The sequence below is a fragment of the Pinus tabuliformis genome, chromosome J, assembly GCF_031772625.1.
Source record: "Pinus tabuliformis cultivar Carrire ecotype Pingquan chromosome J, CPIR1, whole genome shotgun sequence".
NCBI lineage: Eukaryota > Viridiplantae > Streptophyta > Pinopsida > Pinales > Pinaceae > Pinus > Pinus tabuliformis.
Window position 1 is genome coordinate 127,691,594 of NC_142295.1, and position 25,655 is coordinate 127,717,248.

General features: G+C 39.7%; 1 protein-coding gene across 1 annotated transcript in view; it reads right to left on the reverse strand.

Moving 5' to 3' along the window:
* The window catches only part of LOC149225944 (metal transporter Nramp3-like), a 308,455-nt gene that overhangs the window by 166,977 nt on the left and 115,823 nt on the right, over positions 1–25,655 (reverse strand). Inside the window, exon 10 of the mRNA XM_089377345.1 lies at positions 11,981–12,085. Within this exon, the coding sequence (XP_089233471.1) occupies positions 11,981–12,085 (105 nt within the window). The remainder of the gene's footprint in view (positions 1–11,980; positions 12,086–25,655) is intronic.

Below are 25,655 nucleotides of genomic sequence, written 5' to 3' on the forward strand. Positions count from 1 at the left end.
GGATGCAGCAGAGGAGAGCAGTGGTGACCATGATGATCATGACAGCGCTGCTGATTTTGATGATGACTATGAGGATTGATGACTCATGACTCATGACTCATGAGCTACCTACTACCTTGAAGCTTGTATACTTGTAGTTGTTTTGTATTTGCTATTTCTATTTCCCATTAGCATTGCACTACCTATGTAACACATTTTAATTTTGATGACTTAATGAGAAAACTACAGTATCTTATCTTACTATCTTGTCTTTCTCCTATTGGATCATTGATAAATTGAATATGTATTATGATTTATCATTTATGTGACAATTATATTTGTATGGATAATTTTAATTTGTAAATCCTACATCTAGATGAAGATCTATGTTTGAAATCAATGAATTTGTATCATTAATGAGAATTTGTGTAAGAAATATCTGATTTTTAATATATATATATATAATGTATCCGAACGTGTCTTGTTCTGGAGGGTCAACGTGTGCATATCCGATACTCAAATCCTCGTATCCGTCGAATCCTGAATCCCCGTGTCAGGTGACTTAGGTCTGAACAATAGAGGTTGAATTCATATATGGAGAAGTCGATCTTTGGGGCATTGCTTTCATCTATGGGGAGCTGAGTTCCATACTTTGGAAGACAAGTTTCTCAGCTTGATTGGCAAGCCACATTCATTGTTTTTCAGACCTGAGTTTCTCATTAGGAGAAAAGAGTTGAGTACTATAGTAGAGGATCTTCATATTTCCAATGGAGTAGTTCTAGGTTTATGATAATTGCATTAAAATCAACAAAGTTTTGATTCTGTCCTTGGAACAATCCTTATCAATACTTCTAATTATGTCCTCAAATTGCTCAAAGAAAGGCTTGTCCTCAAATTATTTGAAGAAATTTGTTAATTGGATTACAATATAACATTATAATATTTGTCATAAGCCTTGAAAACCTGTGAGTATTGTGTGGTTGCAGTATTGGTGTCTTTATTGTGAAAATTCCTTGAAATGCAGCAACTGGAATTAATTCTCCTAACTAATTATTCAGTTTATTAATTTTCTGATTAATATCAAATTAATCACACTGCAATTTCTTCACAAAATAAAATAAACGTTGCGGAAATAAAATGTTGGAAATTGAGAAATGCTAGCACACACACAAAAATTATGACACCGTTATTGTTGGACAAATGTCCCTGGAAAAACCCAACATGGGAAAATCGATGCAATAGTGAGGGTTTTTATTGTTATGTAGCAACAAAATTTCTGAGTACAATAAAATGTCACCAAACTGGCAATTCTATCTAAGAGAAATACTGGCAAAAATATTTGAGGGAATTTTACCCTCGCTCCAAGCAATCCTGGCTCAGACTGACTTCTGAAAAGCAAATCGTCCAAACCCTCTGCGCAGACCCTATGTCACTTCTTCGCAGACCCTCTCACGCTCAGCCCGGAACTGATGCTAATCAAGTCGTCCTACTTACTGCTGACTAGGAAAATGTCTCTCTGACACTCTAGAAAATCCTCCCGGCCTCTGGAAACTAAAACGACCTTCACTTCAGCCAAATCGAACTGCATATCTTGAGGCTCTGCACAACCCCTGTGCAACCTCCTAGAGAATAATTGGGCCTCCTCTTCTGACTCCTCCGTAACTGCAAACTCCTTCGGAATATTGTTGTGTTTCCCCTCTGCCACCTGTTACTCACCCACTAGCTCAATCTCCACTGTTGAATCACTCCTGCTACTGGGAATTCGAACTGCCTAGGAAACTGGGTATTTGCACTGGTGTGTCTTCATCTAACCATTGACGTCCTCTTATAATCTCTAGTTGGGACTCCAACAACCAAGATTAAAACTTAATTGATGGCTGAGATCATCTCCAGGTCCATCCGTGTGAATTTCTAGAGAATTCTCACATTTCTCAATTAATTACTATTAATTAACCATTTTCCTAAGTTAGACTTAAGAAAATTTTAATTATGATCAATTAATTTTAATTGTGCCATCTCTAGGTGGAATTTCCAGAAACGATTTCTGGGTTTTGGAGAACACCTATGTTTAGCCTCTCCACAAAGTCTCGAGACTAGAACACTATCTAATGCTACAAAAACTAACATTTATATGGTTGAGTGTATGTAATGATCTATCTATAGCCAGGTATAATGAGCAAGGTGAGAGGATATAGTGAGTTAACATGAGGTGTTTAAACCTCCATGTAATTGTTGAGTGTAATTTGTAAACCCTGAATAAGTATTGATAGGGGAGGTCTATTGTTGGTTTGTATTGAGTTAGTTTTATTAGATATTGTTGATGAAATTAACAGTCAAAGGGTGTGTTGACTGAGCAGTTTAGGGTTGGAATTTAATTTGCTATCAATGTATCCATGATCATTGTATCATTGAAAGGTTGGGAGTGAAGTGTCTATGATAAAGATATTTCCTTGTATCACATATGAAGCCTTGTAAATTTGTGAGCTCAGGGGTCATGGATGAGCATGTATTTGTCATAGCCATGAGTTATAAGTCTTAGCCCATTGCCAACTTGATGTATTTGTCATAAGTAGAGTTTTGTCACTATGGATCATTAGGACAAGGCGTTCATAAATGCCCTTAATAACTTAGTAGAAGTTGGTTTTTTGGGCCGCAATGCTTCCATGGGCCAAAGAACAAAACTAAACAGCAAGCCCTTTTCAAAGGGGTCACATGCTATCCTACAACTGCAACAAATAAGGGATTTGCAAAAAAACTGGAAGTAGGGAATTGGATCTTTGCACTTGGGTCAAATTTGAAGAACAAGAAGGTGACCACAAAAACCCTCCTTAATCTAGAGAAATTAGACTCTCAACTTTCTAAGGTGAGCCAATTAGATTTGAGGATTCTAAATTGGGATCTAAAGCCAACAATGCTTGCCTTGATACAATAGATATTCTTGGAGCACCCTTGTGAGAAGGTGAGACTAATAGTTGCCTCCTGTCTCAGTGAGGTCATGAGGATAACTTCACATATACCTCCCTAGAATAATGCATAGTGGGAAGCTTCCAAAACTTGGATAACACCATGGTTCCTCCTTGGGAAAGAAGCTCAAGATCTTAGAAATCATGGCCGGAGTCAGATTATATGACATCATGCTTGATCTAGAATGTAATGATTTGATTCTTCAAATGTTCTAATGTTTCTTAAGCGTTAAGGAACATCATCTTGACACAATCAAAACAAACATGTAATCTATTTTGGCTTTAGTTATGGGAGACCGTGATGCCATTTGCAAGAAGTCACAATCCAAGTTATTGGCCATTGAGAGGAAGGAACAAGTTGTCTCACCTACTACCTATGAACTAGTCAAAGGGTTAGTTGAGTAGAACATGACATCATTTAGAAGGTAGCTAGCCAAGGAGGAGTTGGGGAGGATGCGAGTTTGTAGTGGAGACAAGGATGCGAAGATTCAAACCAAAAACAAGAATGAGCTAAGGAAAGGTCTATGCCTTATCTACAAGGGACCTTGAGGGGCTAACCACTCATGCTTGAGTGATACAGAGGAGATGATGAATGTAGAACAAGAGGAGATTCCTTCCGACCATTCTGATAAGGATTCTTCTTCTATAGTTGTTTCCATTGATTTTCGAGAGGATACCTCTGCCTCTGAGAGGAGCATGAGTAATCATGTGCAAATATTGATAGCAGCTAACCTATACATCCATGTTTGACAATTGAGAATGATCAACAATAGATTGATCCCATGTGTGAAGAAGGCCAAGGAAAGGACACTTAGGAAGACTTGAGGAATGAGTCACTATTCATAGTCTAACATGGAGAACACTTAGAGGAGCATGAGTCAGAGGAGGAATACGACATTCATAGTGAGCAGGATGAGTCACCTTTGAGGAGTCAGTTGGAGGCTCAAGTTGAAACCGTGGTTGAGGAGGTTGAGCATCCATCTTTGGGGCCATCACTTGATCAGGTGCAGGTGAATGCAAAGGCACCCGATAGGGATATAGTACTTTCAGAGCCTTGAGGGACAATTGAGGTTCCTAGCAAGGAAACAAGATGAGTATACTTTGGAGATACAAAGAAACCCTCTTCAGGAGTACATAGATAGGGTTGAAGTACTATCTTACCACCTCTGTACATTGTAGAAGGGGAAAATTTTTCCAGATGGACCTTGTTGGTTGATCAGGCAGAGTGACATGAGTTGAGCATGGCGCAACATCAACATGGTAGGAGTGTTCCTTATGCAGACATTTATGCATCAGATCCATACTAGAGGATGGATTAGCGGGAGATTATGAGTTGGTATTCTACTGATGTGACGATTCTTGGGAGGATATTCTTAGCTAAGGGCATAGCACAATAGGAACCCATAGGCTTGGGTGATGATGATTGGCCATGGTGGCATTAGGATCTAGGTGGATCTATTGATGGCAGGATGAGTCAGAGATTGGTTTGGGATCTAGGAATTGAGAGATCCATTCATGTTTGGTTAGCATGGAGGCATGATGTGGCCCAGTGGTTCGTATGGGATCCTAGTATCAGTGTACAAATGCTTCTATAGTGGACAGATGTAGACTACTTGAGGGCAATCAATCTTGGGCAGGAGGATTTGTAATGTTCCCATTTTCAGTTTCCCTTATGATGTTATTTGAATGGATTTCCAGGGTTGGTGGCAGCGAGTTTACAGGAGCAAGATTACATCATCAGAGGACCTAGAGGGTTTTGGAGGAGTTTTATGAGGTTCGCTTATTGTATTTCACGATCAAGGGAAGTTCCACACAATTCGTTCTTCATTCCGTCGCATTCTAACGACTCCTATAAAATAGAGTTATGTTCATTATATTTTAATTGTATACACTAGCGATGTTGTTGGGAGCAGGTTATTTGGAGAAACACCTTAGTGTAATAGCTCATTAGAACTGGAATGAAGAGATATGCAAGATGGTGTGGTGAAAAGTGACCTTCGGTGGCTAGAGAAATTGTGAAGGAAAATTTACCATTTTCCTAGATTAAAAGTGAATTTAATTAGGCACTTAATTAAATAAAAAGGGGAATTGCTTAGTTGAAGAAAAGTCTAGAAGGGGAAAGTGACTTAGATAAAATAAAATAAAAGTCACTTAAAATAAAGTAAAAAGGAAGAGACTTCTAGGGAAAGAATAAAATAATAAAATAAAATGCTTCTAGAAGGTAGGAGAGAGTTCCATCCAATATTTAAAAGGAGGGAGAGCTAATCATTTGGGACAACTTGAATTTAAGTATTTGTCTTTGGTGATGTTTGGAGAACTTAGTTCTCAACTTTAGTCAGCCCTAGGATGAAAACCCCTGGATTATTTGGTGAGATTGGAAGAAAACATGTCTCATCCCTTGGTGAATTCATTCACAATTCACAGGTTTGTTTATCAATTCAGTTTTATTTTGGAGGCCCGGTTTAGTATTGTAGCAGATCTTCTGGAGGTCGACATCTCAGCCATTTCTAGTTATTTGTATTAGCATGTGTTATCTAATTTCATTAAATATAATAAGGCTGAGAATTACTGCATGGTTCTCTTGTCCATTTTGAACTACAATTTATGTTTCTTAGGTTTCCATGTTGAATTTTATAGCTATGGTTGGTCTTCATAATTTATATTTTAGCCCTTGTAATGTATAAACAATTTGTAATACATGTTCTTCATGTCATTTTGATTATGTAGCCCTTGAAAGAATTATTGTAAGACATATTCTTCATGTTGGATTTAAAAGACAAAACTTTGAATTTTGAATTTTTGGCTCTGAAATTGTCAATTCGGCCAGAGTGAAGACACACATCCATTTGCAAAGGCAGGACACTATATAAAGGCATCCGACCTCCTCCATAAAGCCACCATTCGATCACACACATGCAAGATAGTTTTTGGGCCTCTCAATGAATCTGAGGTGCAGGACGAATCAGTAGTGTAGGATGAATCTATATTGCATGACGAATCGATAGGGTAGGATGAATTGGTAGTGCAGGATGAATACGTGGTGCAAGGTCGAGTTGCAGGGCCAAAGATGTAGGGTTGAAGTTGCAATACCAAATTACAGGGCTGAGTTGCAGGGCAGTTTAAGGGCTTGACTTGAGGGTTATGGACCAAGTTTGACCATAAGCTTTGTTGGTAAGTTTGACCTCATAGTTGACTAGCTGCATTAGATGTATCTCTTGTTGAACTGAAGAATTCCGCTAGATTGATTAGAGTTCGTGAAGGAAGGTTGTATAGACTCTTGAAACAATCTACTTAAGCACTTGTACATAATGATATTAATCCATGTGAGCTTTGGCATAGGAGATATGATCGCCTTCATTATAAATCTTTTCCAGCCTTAAACAAATGGTTTCAGGTATTCCAGATTTGCATGAAGAGCGTGAAGGAGTATGTAAAGGGTGTGTGGTTGGAAAGAATGTCAAGAAGCCTTTTCCAAGCAGCGAAAGTAGATCTAAGGAAATTTTGGACCTAATCCGTTCTGATATATGTGGTCCAATGCTGGTGAAGTCTCTTGGAGGCTCTTTGTACTATGTTACATTCATTGATGATTTCTCTCGCAAGACATGGATCTACTTCATGAAAACGAAAGATGAAGTCTTTGACAAGTTCCAAGAATTCAAAGTTGAAGTCGAAAACTTGAAGGGAAAGAAGATCAAGATCTTGAGATCTGATAATGGAGGATAATATACCTCCAAGGAGCTTGTTGCCTTTTGCAAAGAAGTTGGGATTAAGAGAGAGCTAATAGTCCCCTATAATCCGCAACAAAACGAAATTACTGAAAGAAAGACTAAAACCATTGAAGAATCCGTCAAGGCAATGATGCACGATCAAGACTCGCTTATGTTTCTATGGAGTGAAGCATCGATGACAATTGTCTACATTCAAAATAGAAGTCCTCATCGAATCTGGGACGACAATTCACCAGACAAAAACCCCAAGTTGCTCATTTGAGAATATTTGGTTGTCCTAGTTATATTCATGTACTTAAAGATAAGAGAAGGAAGTTAGAGCCTTTAGGAAAGAAAGGAATATTCGTTGGTATAGTGAATCATCAAAGGCATATAGAATATATGTTACAGAACAAAAACAAGTTGAAGTTATCAGGGATGTGACTTTTGATGAGAATGTGACGTGTTGGAAATCTAAAGAAATTTCCATGGACTCTAATGAGGACGAAGAACAAGAAGCTCCCAAGGAAAAGGAAGGTTCTGGTCCTGTAGAACATCTCGTTGATCATTATGAAGAGACAAAAGGGCTTAGTGATCCAGTGGACCTGATTGTTCCTTAAATTAGGAAGAGGCCAGCCTGGCTAAAATCCACTTTGCAGGAAGCAGAAGGAAATGCAGCACCATGTGGATCCTTCAAGGAAAGCAAGAGACCAAAGAGGTATTTTGGTTATGCAACGTTGATGACTAATCTTAGTGATGTTTAACCTTCCACCTATGGAGAAGCAACTAGGCAGAAAGTTTGGAAGGATGCGATGTTGGAAGAATACCAATCGATTATGAAGAATGATTTATGGGAGATTGTGCCTAGACTTGAACTAAAATCAGTGGTGTTCTCCAAATGGGTATACAAGATGAAGCATGCAGTGGATGGCAACATTGAAAAATATAAGGCAAGATTTATGGCTAGATCTTTCTCCCAGAAAGAGGGAGAAGACTATGATGAGACTTTTGCTCCAATTACCAGGTACACTACCATTAGATCCATTATTTATACTTCTTCCTCTATGGGTTGGAATTTACATCAAATGGATGTAAAGACTGTTTTTCTTAATGGTGTGATTGAGGAAGAAGTGTACATAGAGCAACCTCAAGGTTTTGAGGTCCATGGTAGAGAGTCTCACATTTGCAGGTTGAAGAAAGCCTTGTATGGACTTAAGTAAGCACTGAGAACCTGGTATAAATGAATTGACATTTATCTGACGAGACTTGGTTTCCCTAAAAGTGATGTTGTTCCAAACCTGTACTTCAAGGTTGAGAAGAATGAACTTGTGATCCTATTGTTATATGACAAGTCTGGAGCATCTAATTATTCGATGTAAGAGGGAGCTAGCTTCCGAATTTGATATGAAGGATCTTGGATTGATGCACTATTATTTGGGACTAGAAGTAGGGCAGAACTTAGAAGCCTGAAGAAATCTTTCTTGGTCAAGGACAATATATTATCAAGATCTTGTAAAAGTTTGTTATGATGGATTGCAAGTCGATGCCAACTCCCATGGCCACAAATTTGAGAAGATGAGAGACTCTTAGTCTAATTTGGTAGATATATCCACGTACTGGAAGTTGATTGGCTCGATGATGTATTTGGTTAAACCAGGCCAAATTGGGCAGGGAGTGTTGAAGATAGAAAGAATACCTCTGAAAGCTGCTTCAATTTGGGCTCTGCTATGATTTCGTGGATGAGCAGGAAGTAGACCTTTGTCGCACTCAGTACTGACAAGGCAGAATATATTGCAGCTAGCTTGGTGAGTTGTGAAGCAATGTGGCTTCGAAAGTTACTTGCAGGACTGTTTGATCATGTGTTCGAGTCGACCGTGATATATTGTAATAATCAAAGTTGTGTGAAGTTGATAGAGAATCCAGTTTTCCATGTCAGGTCGAAGCACATCAAGATCAAGTACCACGTCATCTGTGACATGGTGCAGAAGGGAGTAGTGAAGCTCTAGTATGTCTCCACTAATCAGCAGATTGTAGATATTCTGAGAAAGCCTCTATCCCATGTGAAGTTTGTATACTTCAGAGCAATGTTGCACGACTCATACTCGTATAAGACTCTCTAGGCTATTGACTCGACAACCTGTATAAGTCTTGGGAACGACCCGTATAAGAGTCATATAAAACTCGACAAAATACAAAAAAAAACTTTAAAAAAAATACGATCTCCCAAAAAAAAATACTAAGTGGGTCCACACGTCTTATGCGGGTCCTACGCGGGTCACATGCGGTTCTTCACGGGTTCAATACGAGTAGACGGGTTCTATGCGGGTTTGGACGAGTATGGATAGAGACCGTAGGTCTAATGCAAGTGACCCATGTCGCTATAGGCAAGCTTGGACTTGTGGAGAATTCCTTTCTCATTGAGAGGGAGTGATGATGAGATAGCATTTGGATTGACATTCTCCCTATGTCAAGTACTATGATCCGTATTAGGGAGATTATCGCTATGTCAAGTACTGTGACCCGAATTAGGGAGAATGGTCCTAAGGACAGACATTCTTCCCTTGTCATGTATGACTCAAATTAGGAAGAATGGTCCTAGAGGATCATGTTCATTTAGAACTAGCTCGTGGATTGTGCAGCTAGAGTTTGGCCTTTGGCAATTCACCATGTGTCATTGACCCAAATGATGGTGGACCAAGACTAGTTTGGATGCCATGTGTTAGGTACCGACTCGAATTATGGTGACTAGTTGTATGCTAAATGATATCCCATGTGTCTAAAGTACTGACCCAAATTATGGTGAGCACACACCATAGGTCTAAAGTACTGACCCAAATGATGGGATTAGTTGATGCAGTTGATTTACCATGTGTCTGAAGCACTGACTCAAATTATGGTGAGGATATACCATAGGTCTGAAGTGTTGACCCAAATTATGGTAAATGGTTGATGCTATTGGATTACCATGTGTCACAATTGTGACCTGATTATGGTGATGATTTGTTATAACCTTTTCTTAGAGAAATTTGTTCACAAGAATAACATTTGTCTAGTCATTATGAATACCTTCCTAGCTAAGACAATGTTGAATTTTGTAGCTATGGTTGGTCTTCCTAATTTATATTTTAGCCCTTGTAATGTATAAAGAATTTGTAAGACATGTTCTTTATGTCATTTTGATTATTTGGCGCTTGAAAGAATTATTGTAAGAAATGTTCTTCATGTCAGACTTAAAAGAGAAAATTTCGAAATTTGAAGTTTGAATTTTTGGCTCCAAAATAGTCAAGTCGGCTCCAATGAAGAGACACACCCATTCGCGACGTTAGAACACTATATAAAGGCATTTGACCTCCTCCACAAAGGCACCATTCAATCACACAAGCAAGACAATTTCTAGGCACCTCAGCAAATCTGAAGTGCGGGAAGAATTGATAGTGCAAGAGGAATTGGTAGTGCAGGACGAATTGATAGTGCAAGAGGAATCGGTAGTGCAAGACGAATTGATAGTGCAAGAGGTATCGGTAGTGCGGGACGAATCTGTAGTAAAGGACAAATTTGTAGTGCAGGACGAATTTGTGATGCAGGGCTGAGTTGCAGGGTGGTTTGAGGGCTTGACTTGAGGGATGTGGACCAGGTTTTACCATAAGCTTTGTTGGTTAGTTTGACCTCATAGTTGATTAACTGCATTGAACTGAAGAGTTTCTCTAAGAAGAAGGTTGCCGGGTTTTCCCCCAAGTGGGTTTTCCCATGGTAAATTTTGTGTTCTCTTTATGCATTGTGACCTTTACTGTCTTTATGGTTTATGGTTGAATTTCTTAAGTGTAATTGCTTAATGATAAACTGGAATTGTTAAAAGAAGATATATATCATTAAAATTTAAAAGTAATTACCATTATTTCAGAAATATTGTGCTTGTATCTATTGCACTTGAAAACTCAACATGCCATTAATTTCATGGTTTAATTTATGTAATTTGATTAATAAATTTTATGGCATAATTTCTTTAAGAAAAAATCCCGAATGTTTTATGAAATATCAAACCAGGATATTACATGAAAAGCTGCTGAGGTGACAGAGATGTCCAATCTTTTGTTGCTACAAGGTCTGGGTTTGCCTAGTGAGGCTTTGCACTAGGCCTACTAGATTTTGCGGTAATAGTATGCATATAAGCTTAATTGCCATCCCTTGTTAAAGAAAGCTATTATCAGTTCAACAACTTGTAGAGCTTCAATTTGAATACAAAGAAAATGAAAAATAGAAGCAATTGCAAGTCCTATACAAGCAAATCAAGACCCTTTTAAGCTTGCTGGGTTCTAGGTCGGGCATCTAGCTGCAAAGCTCGCTTTCCATCTGCCATGTGTCAGAATAGCCTGCAATATGAGAAAATTGTATTTGATATGATACACAAATGCCTAAACATGACATCTTTTGCAAATCATTTTGCATCGCCATAATTTCTTTCCACTATTTCTTCTTATCTTTAGCACATCAGCTTGCACCTTCATAATTAAACTCCACTTTCTTATCCTCTGTCCTAGAGCAGTTGATTCAACTTTAATTGTACAGATGTAAATCTTGTAACCACAAAATTTATCACCATGAATGTTCAAGCACCTAGATAATAGGCTTGTGTAACTAGAAGTTTGGCCATTGTCACTTAACCAACTGTCCTCTATTCTTTAGGCCAGCTCTTCTCCAGCTCAAGGGAGGCATCCTTGATTAAGATTGTTGGAATTATAAGGCAATGGATTGCAAAGGTGATTTAGAGAGTACATTCCAGCGAAACAGATTTGCTAAAGCTGCAGAAATAAAAGTGGATGGTAGGACTGGAAATTAGTGCCATAGTCCATTGGGTGAATGGGGGTCATAACAAGGCTCAAATAGGAGGCTGTTCTAAAGATGGTAAAGAGACAATATGGCTGAGAAGTACAAGCCAAAAGTGCTCTTCCTCTTGCTTCCCTATGTTGTACAAATAAATTGCATGTGTAGAAACTAGAAAACACCAAATACGGGAGGATATTACAACGATGAAGAACCATGTATGAAAACTTCAATCCTCGAGTAGAGAAAGAAATGTATTCATGAGCAAAGTTGTAATGATAACATGACATGAAAAGAAACAATAAAACAACACTGGAATATTGATATCAATAATATAAATAACCCCAAGTTAGTAAGGGTTGCTTAATTCATCTCTTATACATGTTAAAGCACATGCCTCACAATTGATGCCCTTGTGATATAAAAGAACATATGTTTGAGGTACACCTCGTCAAGTTGTTTTATATAGAGTGAAAAATATATCACAGTTCACAAACTATAGTCTTTTACCTGCATAACATACTGGCCAGCATATGTTCCTGTAATAGTTGAACTTTGTCCAGAGGCCAGCAGTGCAATTGCAAAGATCTTTGAACTCCAACTGCCGACTGTATTCTAATGAAAAAATTTAGAATCTCAGGACGAATATTACGAACCAGAAATAAACACAAATATGAAATCAATCATAAAACATCAATTTTTTTTATATCTGCGAGAATGAATATGTACATTGTTCTGCTCCATTAATTCACAAGCTATCTGGATAAAATACCAGGGCATCTTAATATTTTTCAATTTCCTCATAAACTATGGAATGATTCCAAACACATTCTGATGGAATAAGACATCATAATCTTGGGACAAATATTACAAAATGGAAAAGCACACAATCATGCAATCAAAAGCCAAACTTTTAGATATTTGTGGTGTTGCAAGAATGAAATTCTACAATTTTCTCCAATAATTCACATACCATGTGAATAATATTCTAGACCATCTAATAAGTTTCAATTTTCTCATAAATTGTGCAAATGATCAAGGACCAAGGGTTTTAACCAGCCTTTATTTGTTTACATAACTGTTCATTAGTCATTGAATTGGAATTTGTTTACCGAGTATGGTAAAAAGGAAAAATGTTTTGGCTTTACTCTCTGTTTTAAGTTTTAACTATCCGTAAACTTGGACACACTAACTACATTGATTGCATCAGACATTGATCTATGAAAAACTGTGTTGCTGTCATCCAAATGTAATCCGATTGGATTGATTGGGAATGTTTTACTACAAATTCACATATGGCTTGGCAAATAATATCTACTGCTCCAATGATCAACAAGACAAGGACATCTAGTGAATGAGTAGCTCTTTCTGCTATTTGCTGTAATAATTCTTGTTACCCCTCTTTCAACAGGGATACATATGAGAAGATTCATTCTTGGCATCACCATTGTAAGCCCAAGGAATGCAAATCTAAAGCCCTATAAAATCCTTGTGGGATGATCTTTATGTGAGGTGGAATTTCTATAAATGATTTATCAGTTATGGAGATCTCATGTATTACGGCCTCTCCACCAAGTTTCGTTACTAGAACACATCTGATGCTATAAAAACTAACACTCCTGTTAGGATATTCCGACACATAGGAAATAGTTAAGTATAACTTGGTCTAGTATAGAGTTAGGTAAAGTGTGTTTCTTTACTATGTACATTTTGTAACTTACAATCCGACGGTCACGATATGTAGTGATCCGACGGTTCATTCTCTCCTCGGTATTACCGACACTTGATCTGTGGCTTAACACCCGATTGGTCCATGATCTCTATTTAAAGAGCATGGAGGGTCATTTGTAGGTTAATCCGTTCATGAGAGAAGCTTATGTAAATTTTCATTCTTTTATTAATAAATTGCCTGAAGTGGCCGCGTTGGCTCAGGCCGTGGACTGTTTCCCTCTTTGAGGGTTTTAACCACGTCAAAATACTGGTGTATTGATCTGTGATCTGTGTGTGAGCGGTGTCCTTTGGTGTTCTGTCTGAGGAACTTACCCTGTAAATTCCTACATGGTATCAGAGCTATTTGAGGGCCGCGTCCGTTGGTGATCCAAATCTGAAGCCGGTAGAACTGCATCCGACTGCCATTTCCTAGATCTACTGTTTCTGACTACTTTCGGGCCGAGAGGACTGCTCTATTGTGTTGGGAGCATCTGTTCCAGTGAGGAACCCCTTTCGTTTCATACGAAAAGGTTTCCGGTAGCCCTAGCTACGTCATTTTTAAGATCTGGAGGTATACAGTGTTTATTTGCAGTTTACAGTTATTTTCTCTCTGTTTATTTCGGTTTCGGTTTATTTAGCTTTTTTTATTACCGGATCTATACCTTTCATTTCTGCGTATGCTCTTTGCCCCGCGACTCTGTGCGATCTGGGCAAATCAGAAACAGAAAGGAAGGATTTTTCTCATGCGTATGCTCTTTTCCGCTGCACCTTAGTGTGATCTCGGAAAATCAGAAACATTGAGGAAAATATTTAGTTTCCGGCTAAAGCTAACTTCGAGCCGCAAGGTTCGTTTTTTTTTGTATGTCCGTGTTGGGTTTTGTGTTTTTTGTTTTGTAGGGAAAAAGAGCTTTCTCAAAGCAAGCACGCAACCCAAAGCTTCAACCCCCCCCCTCTCTCTCTCTCAAACTTTTTGTATAGCTCACTTGGTCCAAAGCTAATTTATGAGAGTAGAGGTCTTGAGTTCAAGTCTCCTTTTTGTGGGGGCGGATTTTTCATTTCCGCACATTCCCGCACTTCGTCGGCATCTTCATCAAATTTTTTTCAAAAAGCCATAACTTCTTCATCCGGAAGCCGTTTTTAGAACCGTTTTTTTTGAAACAGCCTAATTTTTCGAGATCTTTCCATTGGAACACTTAGTTTCAGCATCTATAGCTTCAGTTTCTGTTAAAATGGAAAGTCCATGCCAAGTTATTCTTGACAGCACCAACTACTTCCAATGGTGGTCCTACATTGTGGATTTACTTAGAAGTAAAGGTCTTTACAGAATAGCCTCAAGCCAAGAGACCAAACCGAAAGATGAAGATAAGGCAGCTAAATGGGAAAATAGGCAAGACCAAGCACGTGGGTTGATAGGGATGTCTATTTCTCCAGATCTTAGATTCCATATTGCAGAACTTGATGCTCCTGATGAAGCAATGAAACAGATTACTAAAGTCTTTGGAATTAAAAATGAACTTAGAGCCCATCAACTTGAAAATGAGTTGCTTACATTGGACCCCAATAATTTTTTTTGCATTGAAGATTTTTTGTCCAAGTTCAAGACCCTTAGACTTCTCTTGGAAGGTGTTAAGGTTAAGAAAGAAGATAGTAACCTTATCTATTCCATTCTTACTAAGTTGGGACCAACCTACTCTGTGTTTGTTTCCACCTTCCATTCTACAAGAGAAGCCTTCATTTCTCAAGGACAAGACTACAAGTCCCCTTCCTTTGATTCTTTTTGTGATTCTTTAATAAGAGAACAAGAAAAACTCTTACACCTTGGTCTTCTTAATCTTGGAAACTCTTCTAAGAAAGCGTTAGCCGCCCAACAACAACCAAATCCAAAGAATCCTAAGAAGTTGTATCCTAAAAAGAATGGTCCTAAACCAAACAAGGGTCCTAAGCAATTTCAGCCTCAAAATGAAAAATCATTTCAACAAAATGATAAGACAAATAAAAACAAAGGGAAGAAGAATGATAGACATTGCAACTTTTGTAATCGAGATGGCCACTTAGAATCCAAATGCTTTAAGAAGATGGAAGCCTTGGAAGCAGCAATGAAGAAGCATAACATCCATTTGGAGCACTCTTCAACTTCAACTTCATCTTCAGGAATGGCACTTTCTGCATGTGGTTGTCAAGCATCTCGGTCTGGCTATGCACTAAATGTATCTTCTTCTTCTCATTCTCATGAGTGGCTCATTGATTCTGGAGCTTCTTATCACATGGCCAAAAACAAAGCCATGTTTTCTTCTTTAAATGATTGTAACACCAAAAATATATATGTTGGTGATGATAGATCTCTTAGTGTTGTAGGGACTGGAACTGTTCATATAGACAATGGTCAATTTAATGATGTATTATGTGTTCCAACCTTATCCTGCAACCTTCTATCTGTATATCAGATAACTCATTCAGGTGAAGGTAAAATCGTTGAATTTTCACCTCATGATGTTGTAATTAAGGACCTAAGAGATCCTAGACAGATTTTAGCTACTGGCATTGCTGATGATTCTACAAGGTTGTATAAGTTTCACAACTTTGGATCATCAAATCTTCCCTCGGTATTTGTTGCTCATAATGATGAAGTGAGCAAACTTTGGCATAAGCGATTTGGTCACTTAAACTATCGCTCTCTTCAGAATCTATGTAAAGAAAATATGGTGACAGGTCTTCCAATGGTATCTTGCAGAGATGGTGTTTGTTCCGGATGTGTACTCGGAAAACATCATCAGGACAGTTTTGAAAAACGTGCCTCTTGGCACACCTCAGCCCCTTTACAGCTCATGCATAGTGATTTATGTGGTCCACTTCCAGTTGTTTCCTTCTCTGGCTACAAGTATTTCTTAACTTTCATTGATGATTTCTCCAGACGCACTTGGGTATACTTCTTAAAACTCAAGAGTGAAGTATTTAACATGTTCTTGGCCTTTAAGGCCTTTGTTGAAAAACAATCTGGACATCAAATTCTTAAGCTAAGATCTGATAATGGTGGAGAATATGTTAACAACAAATTCATCAACTTTTGCACTGAGAATGGAATTCAAATGCAACATACTGTTCCATATACTCCACAACAAAATGGTGTAGCTGAAAGGAAGAATTGCACCTTAAAGGAAATGGCTAATTGTATGCTTCAATCTAAAGGACTTAGTCTTAATTATTGGGCAGAAGCAATTAACTGTGCAAATTACATAATAAATCACACTCCTACTAAGGTTTTAAAGAATATCACTCCAGAAGAAGCATGGAGCTCAATTAAACCAGATGTAAGTCACTTTCGTGTTTTTGGAAGTGAAGCATGGGCCCATATTCCAGATGAGAAACATAAAGCTTTAGAACCTAAGAGTGAAAAATGTATTTTTGTTGGATATTCTGAAGATGTCAAAGGATATAGACTTATTCCACTTAAGTCCAAAAATGTTATCATTAGAAGAGATGTAAAGTTTGCTGAAAATATATCGGCCTACGAGCCTAGTTCGGCGGATGTGCCACCTCTCCCTATCTCTTCTACTTTTGAAAATATTTCTTCTTCAGATGATGAAAGCGAGGATGAAAATCCTCCCCCACCTTCTCAGGATCCTCCTTCAGCTCCTCAGCTTCCAAAATGGGTCCGTGCTACTCGGAATGCAACAGGTGATCTTGACGGTGATCCTACAGATCAACGACGTACACGTTCTCAGTTTGATAGAGCCTCTTCTTTACTGGCTCAAGCTTCAATGAATTATGATCCTAACACCTTTGCAGAAGCTTCAGGCCATCCAGATTGGGAAGTAGCTATGAATGAAGAATATCATTCATTATTGGCAAATGATACATGGGATCTTGTTCCTCTACCAAAGGGACGAAAACTTGTTAGATGCAAATGGGTTTACAGAACCAAGTATGGACCAGATGGGAAAGTTGATAAACATAAAGCTCGTCTTGTTGCTAAGGGTTTTTCACAAGTTGAAGGCATTGACTACACTGAAACCTTCTCCCCTGTTGCCAAAATGAACTCTATCCGCCTTGTTCTTTCCCTTGCTGCCTCTTTCAAATGGGAAGTCCATCAGATGGATGTTAAATCTGCCTTCTTGCATGGGGACTTGCATGAAGAAATCTATATGGAACAACCTATTGGCTTTATACAAACAGACTCCAGCCTTGTATGTCGGCTTAAGAAATCCCTTTATGGTCTCAAGCAAGCTCCTCGAGCTTGGTATGCCAAAATGGATAACTTTCTTTTAGAAAATGGCTTTTCTAAGTGTCATTCTGACAATATTGTCTACACCAAGAAAGTGGGCAAGTCTCTTATCATTCTTGTTCTTTATGTTGATGATCTTATCCTGACTGGTAGTGATCCCAACCTTATAAACCATGTGAAGTCTAGCCTTAAAAGGAAGTTTGAAATGACAGACTTAGGACATTTACATTATTTTCTTGGTCTTCAAGTCTTGCAATCCAAGGAAGGTATTTCCCTTTCCCAGTCCAAGTATGCCTGTGATATTCTACGCCATTTTCACATGGAAGACTGTAAGTCAGCCCCTTCTCCCTTTTAGTCTAGAGTCAAACTTTCAGTCACTTGTACTTCTCCTGAAGTTGATGCTACCTTATACCGTCAACTTGTAGGAAAACTTTTGTATCTAACTCATACTCGTCCTGAACTTTCCTTTGCTGTTGGCCTTGTTGCTCGGTTTATGCAAAACCCACATGAAAGTCATTGGAAAGCAGCTAAAAGAATACTTCGTTATGTTCGAGGTACAGTTCAGTTTGGGATTCATTACAGTGCCGAAGCAGCTCCTCTATTGGTTGGTTTCACTGATTCCGATTGGGCTGGTGACCCTGATGATCGGAAGTCTACTGCAGGTTATGTGTTCACTCTTGGTTCAGGACCTATTACATGGGCTTGCAAGAAACAAGGTGCCATTTCTCTTTCTTCAGCAGAAGCAGAGTATCGTGGTGCCGTAGAAGCTAGTAAGGAAGCCTTGTGGCTTCGTCAGATCCTGTCAGAGTTTGGCTTTCAGCAACAACATCCGACTACACTTTGGTGTGATAATCAAAGTGCCATTCAACTATGCAAAGATCCAGTCCAACATTAGCGCAGCAAACACATTGAACTGCACATGCACTTCATCAGAAAGCTCATTCACGACCATGTTCTTGAAGTGCAATATTGTTCAACAGATGATCAAGATGCAGACATCTTTACAAAGGCTCTCACAGAGGCGAAGTTCACTAAACTTCGATTTATGGTTGGAGTTCAGGAAGTTGTCACTAAGGGGGGATAGGCTCTAGTGCCTCCTTCCTTCTCCTATTGTGTCATATTTGTAAATCCTTCAATCCTATCCCAAGTTGTTCTTAAGGGGGGATGTTAGGATATTCCGACACATAGGAAATAGTTAAGTATAACTTGGTCTAGTATAGAGTTAGGTAAAGTGTGTTTCTTTACTATGTACATTTTGTAACTTACAATCCGACGGTCACGATATGTAGTGATCCGACGGTTCATTCTCTCCTCGGTATTACCGACACTTGATCCGTGGCTTAACACCCGATTGGTCCATGATCTCTATTTAAAGAGCATGGAGGTTCATTTGTAGGTTAACCCATTCATGAGAGAAGCTTATGTAAATTTTCATTCTTTTAATAATAAATTGCCTGAAGTGGCCGCGTTGGCTCAGGCCGTGGACTGTTTCCCTCTTTGAGGGTTTTAACCACGTCAAAATACTGGTGTATTGATCTGTGATCTGTGTGTGAGCGATGTCCTTTGGTGTTCTGTCTGAGGAACTTACCCTGTAAATTCCTACAACTCCCTCTTGGTGAGAACTGTGTTCTAGTGTTGCATACCTTGTTACAACACCCTGTCTCTATATCATCCTCTGTCACGTTGTTGATATCTAGCCACTTCTTCCCACCAACTGCTGCGCAACTCTGATGTTGCATCCATGCTGCTGCTGACACTGCCATACTGTTGCCAACTCTGCATTTGCACTGCAACTCCCTCTCATTTGTTGTTGTTGCAACTGCAACAACTACAACTGAGAAGCATCCAAAATATTGAATCCATTGTATTCAGTATGATGCATCTGAATGCTACTAGCCCCTGCATCCAAAATATTGAATCCATTGTATTCAGTATGATGCATCTGTCTCCTGAGCATCTAAATGCTACTAGCCCCTGCACTGTAACTAAAGAATCTACACTGTTGTTGACTTTGCACTGCGCTCCCCAACACCTGATTGTTACTAGTCTGCAACTGTCACTTTGAAATCTGACTGCATCTCTGACACTGATCCATCCTGCTCCTGAAAACTGTGGGCCGTCGTAGCTAGGTAATGATCCTATGAGATGGACTCAATGGACCCTGCCCGATCTCTGCAACCTCTGGGACTACACCACCATGTTGCCCCACCTCTCTCCTGGAGGTATGGATGCAAATATGGCAAATTCTTCTTCTAACCTGGAAGACAACTTGTCAATCTCCATTGACGTTGTTACCTAGTCTTGCTTCTCCTGCTTGTCCTTCTTTCTGAGAGGACACTGCGTGTTGTAGTGACCAAACTCACCACATCTGAAGCATTTGACCTTTGACAAATCCTTCTTCTTCTTCTGCTCCCCCTGCCCTTGACTGGGACCCTTAGATGCTAGGGCCACATTCTCCTCCTCACTCTTCACGCCCTTGTTGCTACTAACGCTGATGGTACTCTTTAACAGAGCCCGTCTCAATTCCTCCTGTTGCAAATCGAACCACATCTTGTCCCACCTTGGCAAGGTATATTTATGCAAGATGCTCTGGACAAATACCTGCCATTCCTCCGAGACATTATTTAGTTTCAATCGTACAAGCTCTATGGGTTGAGGCACTAACCCAATAGCTGCAACTTGATCTCAGACTTCCTAAATCCAAGTGAGAAAGGCATCTATGCTCTCATTCTTCTCCATTCTGGTGTTCCTCAGCTTCTCCTAGAGATAAATCTTTCGTTGCTCGGAAAAACTTTGAAATAGATCAGACAAAGCATCCCACATCTCCTTGGCCATCCCTTTTTCCGCCACATGTGAGACTAGATGATATTGGACACATCCAAAATCATCCTCTTAGCCTTTGCCATTTCCCTCTTGTACTCTTTCTGTTGATCAAGGTCTTGGGGAACTGCTACCACATTCTCTGCATAGGTCTTTAGACCATATTTATCTAGAAGGAATAACATCCTAGCCTTCCAGATGACATAGTTGGAGGCTCACTCCAATCTATCTTGGTCTCTGAGCCCTATTACCCACCATTTTGTGGGTGTTATCCCTAGGAGAAAAAATTTCTCCATGATGATCCTCGGCCAGCAGCCATGGGATCCCTCACCCATCTGTCATGATCGTATGTTTGAAGGTGGGCCTCCCAAACCTAAAGGTATGCCTTGTCATTTGGTGATTGAGTATTTTAGTTTACTTATCATGGAAACTCTTGGGCATAGATTAATGTGGGGATTTGGCGAAAAGAGTGGACTAGGTCTGTGCTCTTGTCCCCTAGGTCTCTTTTGGGTGTTAACCTTGGACCCTAGTCTCATTGGATCTCTTTTACTGACCTTTGGGCTTTTGGGATGGTACTACATGGGAAACCCTAATTTTGATTGCGTGGTCCCACTCCCTGATCCACATATATCACCCCCCTTCCGCTCATTATAATTCCATTCATCACTCCTCCCACCTAGGTCCACATTCCTCCACTGGGTCCACGAAGGGTCAGCCACCCCCTTCCCTTTGCCCACACCTTCGATCGGACCTGGAATGATGCTCAAAGGTTGATGCAAAAGAAAAGAAAAGAAAAGAAAAAGTATAATTGGCCACATTCAACAAGAAATTGTACCACAAAATGCAAAGGATGGTTGGGACAAACACATTTAGCACGTGGGCAAAAGCTAATACATGAGCTCTACTCCCTTCCATGGCCATCACCCTGGTTCCTATAGGCCCTAGATGAGCCTCCTCTATCATTCAAGAATCCATGATTGTCCAAACCCCCGATGGGCGATGAACTGCCCCACCTTAAAAGGGGTATCCACTGATATACTTTACACATCATGCTCTCATTCCCTTGAGCCCCGAGTAGTTAACCAAAGAAAAATCATGAAAGGAAAAAGGCATATGAAGGGTGGAAAAATCAAGGCCGGGGTAACCCATGTACCACGATTGCTTCCTCCTACACATCATTTACCCAAGTATGGGGGTCCCTTTCATCAGCTACCCTTGTACCATGGCATGTGACCCAGGTTTTCCCCTTCATCCCCTACTTCGTTCCATAACTTTATCACATTCCACCACCATTTGAAGGATGTACCATGGACGTGGCACCCCCTTTAGAAGTAGAAACCACCTAATAGGGTACTTGGTTAATCCCCCTCTAAGCTTGGAAACATTTTCACATGCCAAAGCCCACTATGGAAGGGCATGCCATTATGAAGTGCTTACTTGTTTTCCATGGTTTGTAAACTCTTTTACTTGATTTCTTTAATGACTTTGTGTACTAGAGGGCAAGGGGACGCATTGGATCTTATGCAAGATTACAGATGGTCTCCATTTTGGGTTTGGTCTTCCTATCCGTGGTCTTAACCCTCCATAGGACTACATTGGCACATGTAGGGTGTGTGTAGAGATCCATGGGCCTCCACAACAACAGAAAACATTCCATGGATCCCCAAAGTCATTCGGAGATTGCTCGCAGTTCACCTATTGGACAAGGAAGATGCCCCTAGTTTACCATGCCCAACTGACTCCACAATTGGACTATACACTTGGCAGATGGTCCAGGATCTATATGATGATGTGGCATCACTTATATCATCACCTTAGCCCTTGCAGATGGTCTAAAGGCATCTTCAATCTGTTTGGAGAGCCATGAGGACATTCGTGTGCCCCCACATCCATTTGGGAGCACCACAGGTTTGTTACTTGGAGAACAAGGGGCCAACCCCTTGTCCACTATTTTTGGAGTCCTATTTCACATTATGGCACCTACGGACTTCATTAGGCCTCCTCTAAGGCCCAACGACACATGTTATTGATCATTCAACCCTCTTGAGAGGCTTACTCCTTTGTCATTGAGCTAGTTTGGTGGGCTTGTCACCAAGAGTACTTGTTATTTTGCACATTATTTTATTATAGGGGCTAAATTAGGCCAAAGTAAACTAAATCGAATTCATTAGACATTGTATAAATAGATGATGAGTTGACTCATTCTCTCATCATCACTTGGATTGAACATATTCTCTTGTGAGATTTTCGCTATCTTTTGAGGATGAGATTTTTGGGATGAATGGATGAATTTCGATGTTTGGATAATCTTAGTTGTCTTGGAGCTTCTATGATTGGCATATCTTGGTGATTGGATATATTCTTCTTACATGCAAGTACTATTTCGATGCTATTCTTGTAATTTATGTTGTTGCATTCATGATGCTAGGATTTTCGCTATTCTAGGGTTAATTTGCTAGTTTTCTTAAAACGAAATTGTGGAAATTGAATCTCTAAATAGTGTTGTATCATGTATGGGCCATGTTTGAAACGAATGAATTCTCCTAGAGACAATCTTGTTGAATTTGTCTTGATAAGTCACCAAATATTCATAAACGAAGTACAAACGACCTTGAAATTGCTTCCATTAATCCCTAATGTCTATCGAAGTTTCTTTTTAGGCCTCCTTGACAAGTGGAAAACAATCCAAACACTAAATCTTCCATGACTCCATCTCCCCCAAAGGAAAAAGCATTGGTCCTCCTCTTGTGATCACTTTAAATTTCGTTTTTCTTTTTCACCTCCCTCCTCTTCTAGGTCTAGCCCCATTAGGTCTCCTAGGGTATCAATTTACTTGCAAACCATCCACTCAAAATTTCAATCTCTTGGCATCTACTGCGCTAGTGAGCCTCCTAGGTGTCCTCCAAATTTGAAGCCATTCTGACGGTTGGATCCCGAGACATCCCAAGCCCTAGCTCTGAGACCAAATTTTTCCCTTGGTTTCCTTAGGCTAGTAACCTCATTGGGATCATTGCATTACCTTTCATTGAAAATTATTTCTTTGATCCCCTTCTCCTCCCTAATTAGGTAAGCACATCATTGGTTGCTCAATCCTATCCCCTTGACCTAACCTGGGGTCCACTTGGTCCCATATGGTCCCATAACTTTTGGAAGGTAATTCTTCAAAGACCATTTGGAAGCCAAGTCTTCATTAGGGTTTTTAGGACTAGGTCCCTCCTTAAGGAGTCCCATTCCCAAAACCTAACCCCTAAGACCCTCTTGGTTCTTCTTAGAGTGCATTTCATCTTGCCTCTTGGGAAAGCAAGCCATATATTGAGCCTCTCTTGTGAATAGGCCTCTTTAGGGATCACTCTTTTCCCTTTATTGACCCATTTATCCAGGTGGTTCCCCTCATATCGGGTCTCCTCCCATCAGTGAAAGTCTGTAAAGAGTAGGGAGCTTTAGCTGAGGGGACAGTGGGCTATTGCTCCATTGTCGCCCTTGACTTAGCAGTTGCCGCTCTAGGACCCCTGCTAGTTTGAGCGGTAACAAGCCTTGCTATGGCCATCTCTAAATCTGATCTGGAAACTCCCTCTTCCTCTGCTCGGTTGTTTCTCTGCTACTCACACTCCCTCCTGGAATGCGCAGGTCTGCTGGCTGCTACTGCCACCTGCTACTAGGAAAATCAGATTTCTTGGCTAGAAATGCTCTAAGAGAAATCTCCCTCTATGTGTGTAATTTTTCTTCCACCCGATGCTAATTTTGTTGTTGCAAAACCCTCTGTGTCCAACCTGAAATCTACTCTACGAAAATCTGAGCTGCTACTGCTCCCTCTAACTTCTCGAATCACTATCCCGGGCAACTTCGAGTTTTCTGCAAACCTGCAACTGAAAATCGAACCCATGCCCAAAATTCAAATTGCCTATCTAGGAACTGCACAACCTCTAAGAATTCGACCTATTGCTCCCACTAAACAGTGAAATTCCCTTCTCCGCTTCTGAGCCTCCATGCTGATCACTCACGTTTTGATACCATGAGATAATTTAAAGTATGAAATCCTATTGCAGCAATTGGAAATTATTTTTCTAATTGTTAATTAATTTAACAATTTATCTACTACAACAAATATCAAATAATTCACACTACAACTTCCACAAATAAATTGCGGAAGAAAATAGCGCTGGAAACTAAGAAAATCTAGCACACACACATAAAATTTAAACAATTATCTTTGGACAAATATCCCTGGAAAAACCCAACTTGGGAAAACCTATATAGTAGCTGAGGATTTTATTATTATGCAGCAGTGAGAAATTCTAAGTACAATAATCTGGATGCCGAAATCTGGCTATCCTGCAGAGAAAATACTGGCAAAAATATCTAGAGGGAAATTACCCTCACTCCGGGCAATTCTGGCACTGGACTACCTTTGAAAAGCAAGCCGTCCAACTTGGTCTCTGTTGGTCCTGCGTCAACCTGAAGCTGCCTACTACAACTACTACCCAAATTGTCTGCTAGTCAAGCCATCTTGCATGTTTTTGACTGGGAAAATGCTTCTCCGACACTCTGGGACTCCTTCTCGGCCTCTGGAATTGAAGACATTTTCCCCTCTCAGCAAATCAAACTGCCTTTTGAGGCTTATTCACTAGGACTGCGTAGCCTCCTGGAGAAACTTCGGCCTCCCTACAAATGCACTCATTGGATCTGGAAACTTCCTCGAACCTCACTGTCCCTGCCCCTCACTGTCTTTGCTTCGATCTCTGGCTTTCCGACAACTGTTGCTGCTCTTTGGAAATCTCACTGCTAAGGAAATCGAGCTTCTCAAGTGTTCAAGTGTATTCTCCAAGTGCACATCGACTTCTTATAATCCTTTGTTGGGGCTCCAATGGCCAAGATTAAAACTTAATCAAGGGCTAGGATCATATCGGAGTTGATCCGTGTGAGTTTCTAGAGAATTCTCACCTTGACTTAATTAATTCTAATTAATTAATGAATTTTCCTAAGTTTAGACTTAGGAAACATTAAAAATTAGGTTAATAATCTAATTAAGCCATCTCTAGGTTGAATTTCAAGAAACGATTGTTGCGTTATGGAGATCTCATGTATTCTTGCCTCTCCACCAATTTTCGTGACTAGAACACATCCGATACTAAAAAAATAACAGGTAATAGATTTTTTTAGCTCTCTCAGATGTATCTCGTATTGTTAAGAAACAAAGTTGTGAACCCCTTTTAGCCCCATGTGGCCTAACTTGATTTATGATGTTTCATATTGATGTACTTTGCATCACAACTGAACAATTAATGAAATCTAATAAGAAGAAGCATTGAATTTTGGGTTTTCCCCTTTGTGGAGTTTTGCCTTGGTCTCCGACCAATCCTAGTGTCTCTTTGTGTGCATGCTTTTCTTCTGATCTTCCTTTTACGGTTTCGTTGCATTACTAATGATGTTGTG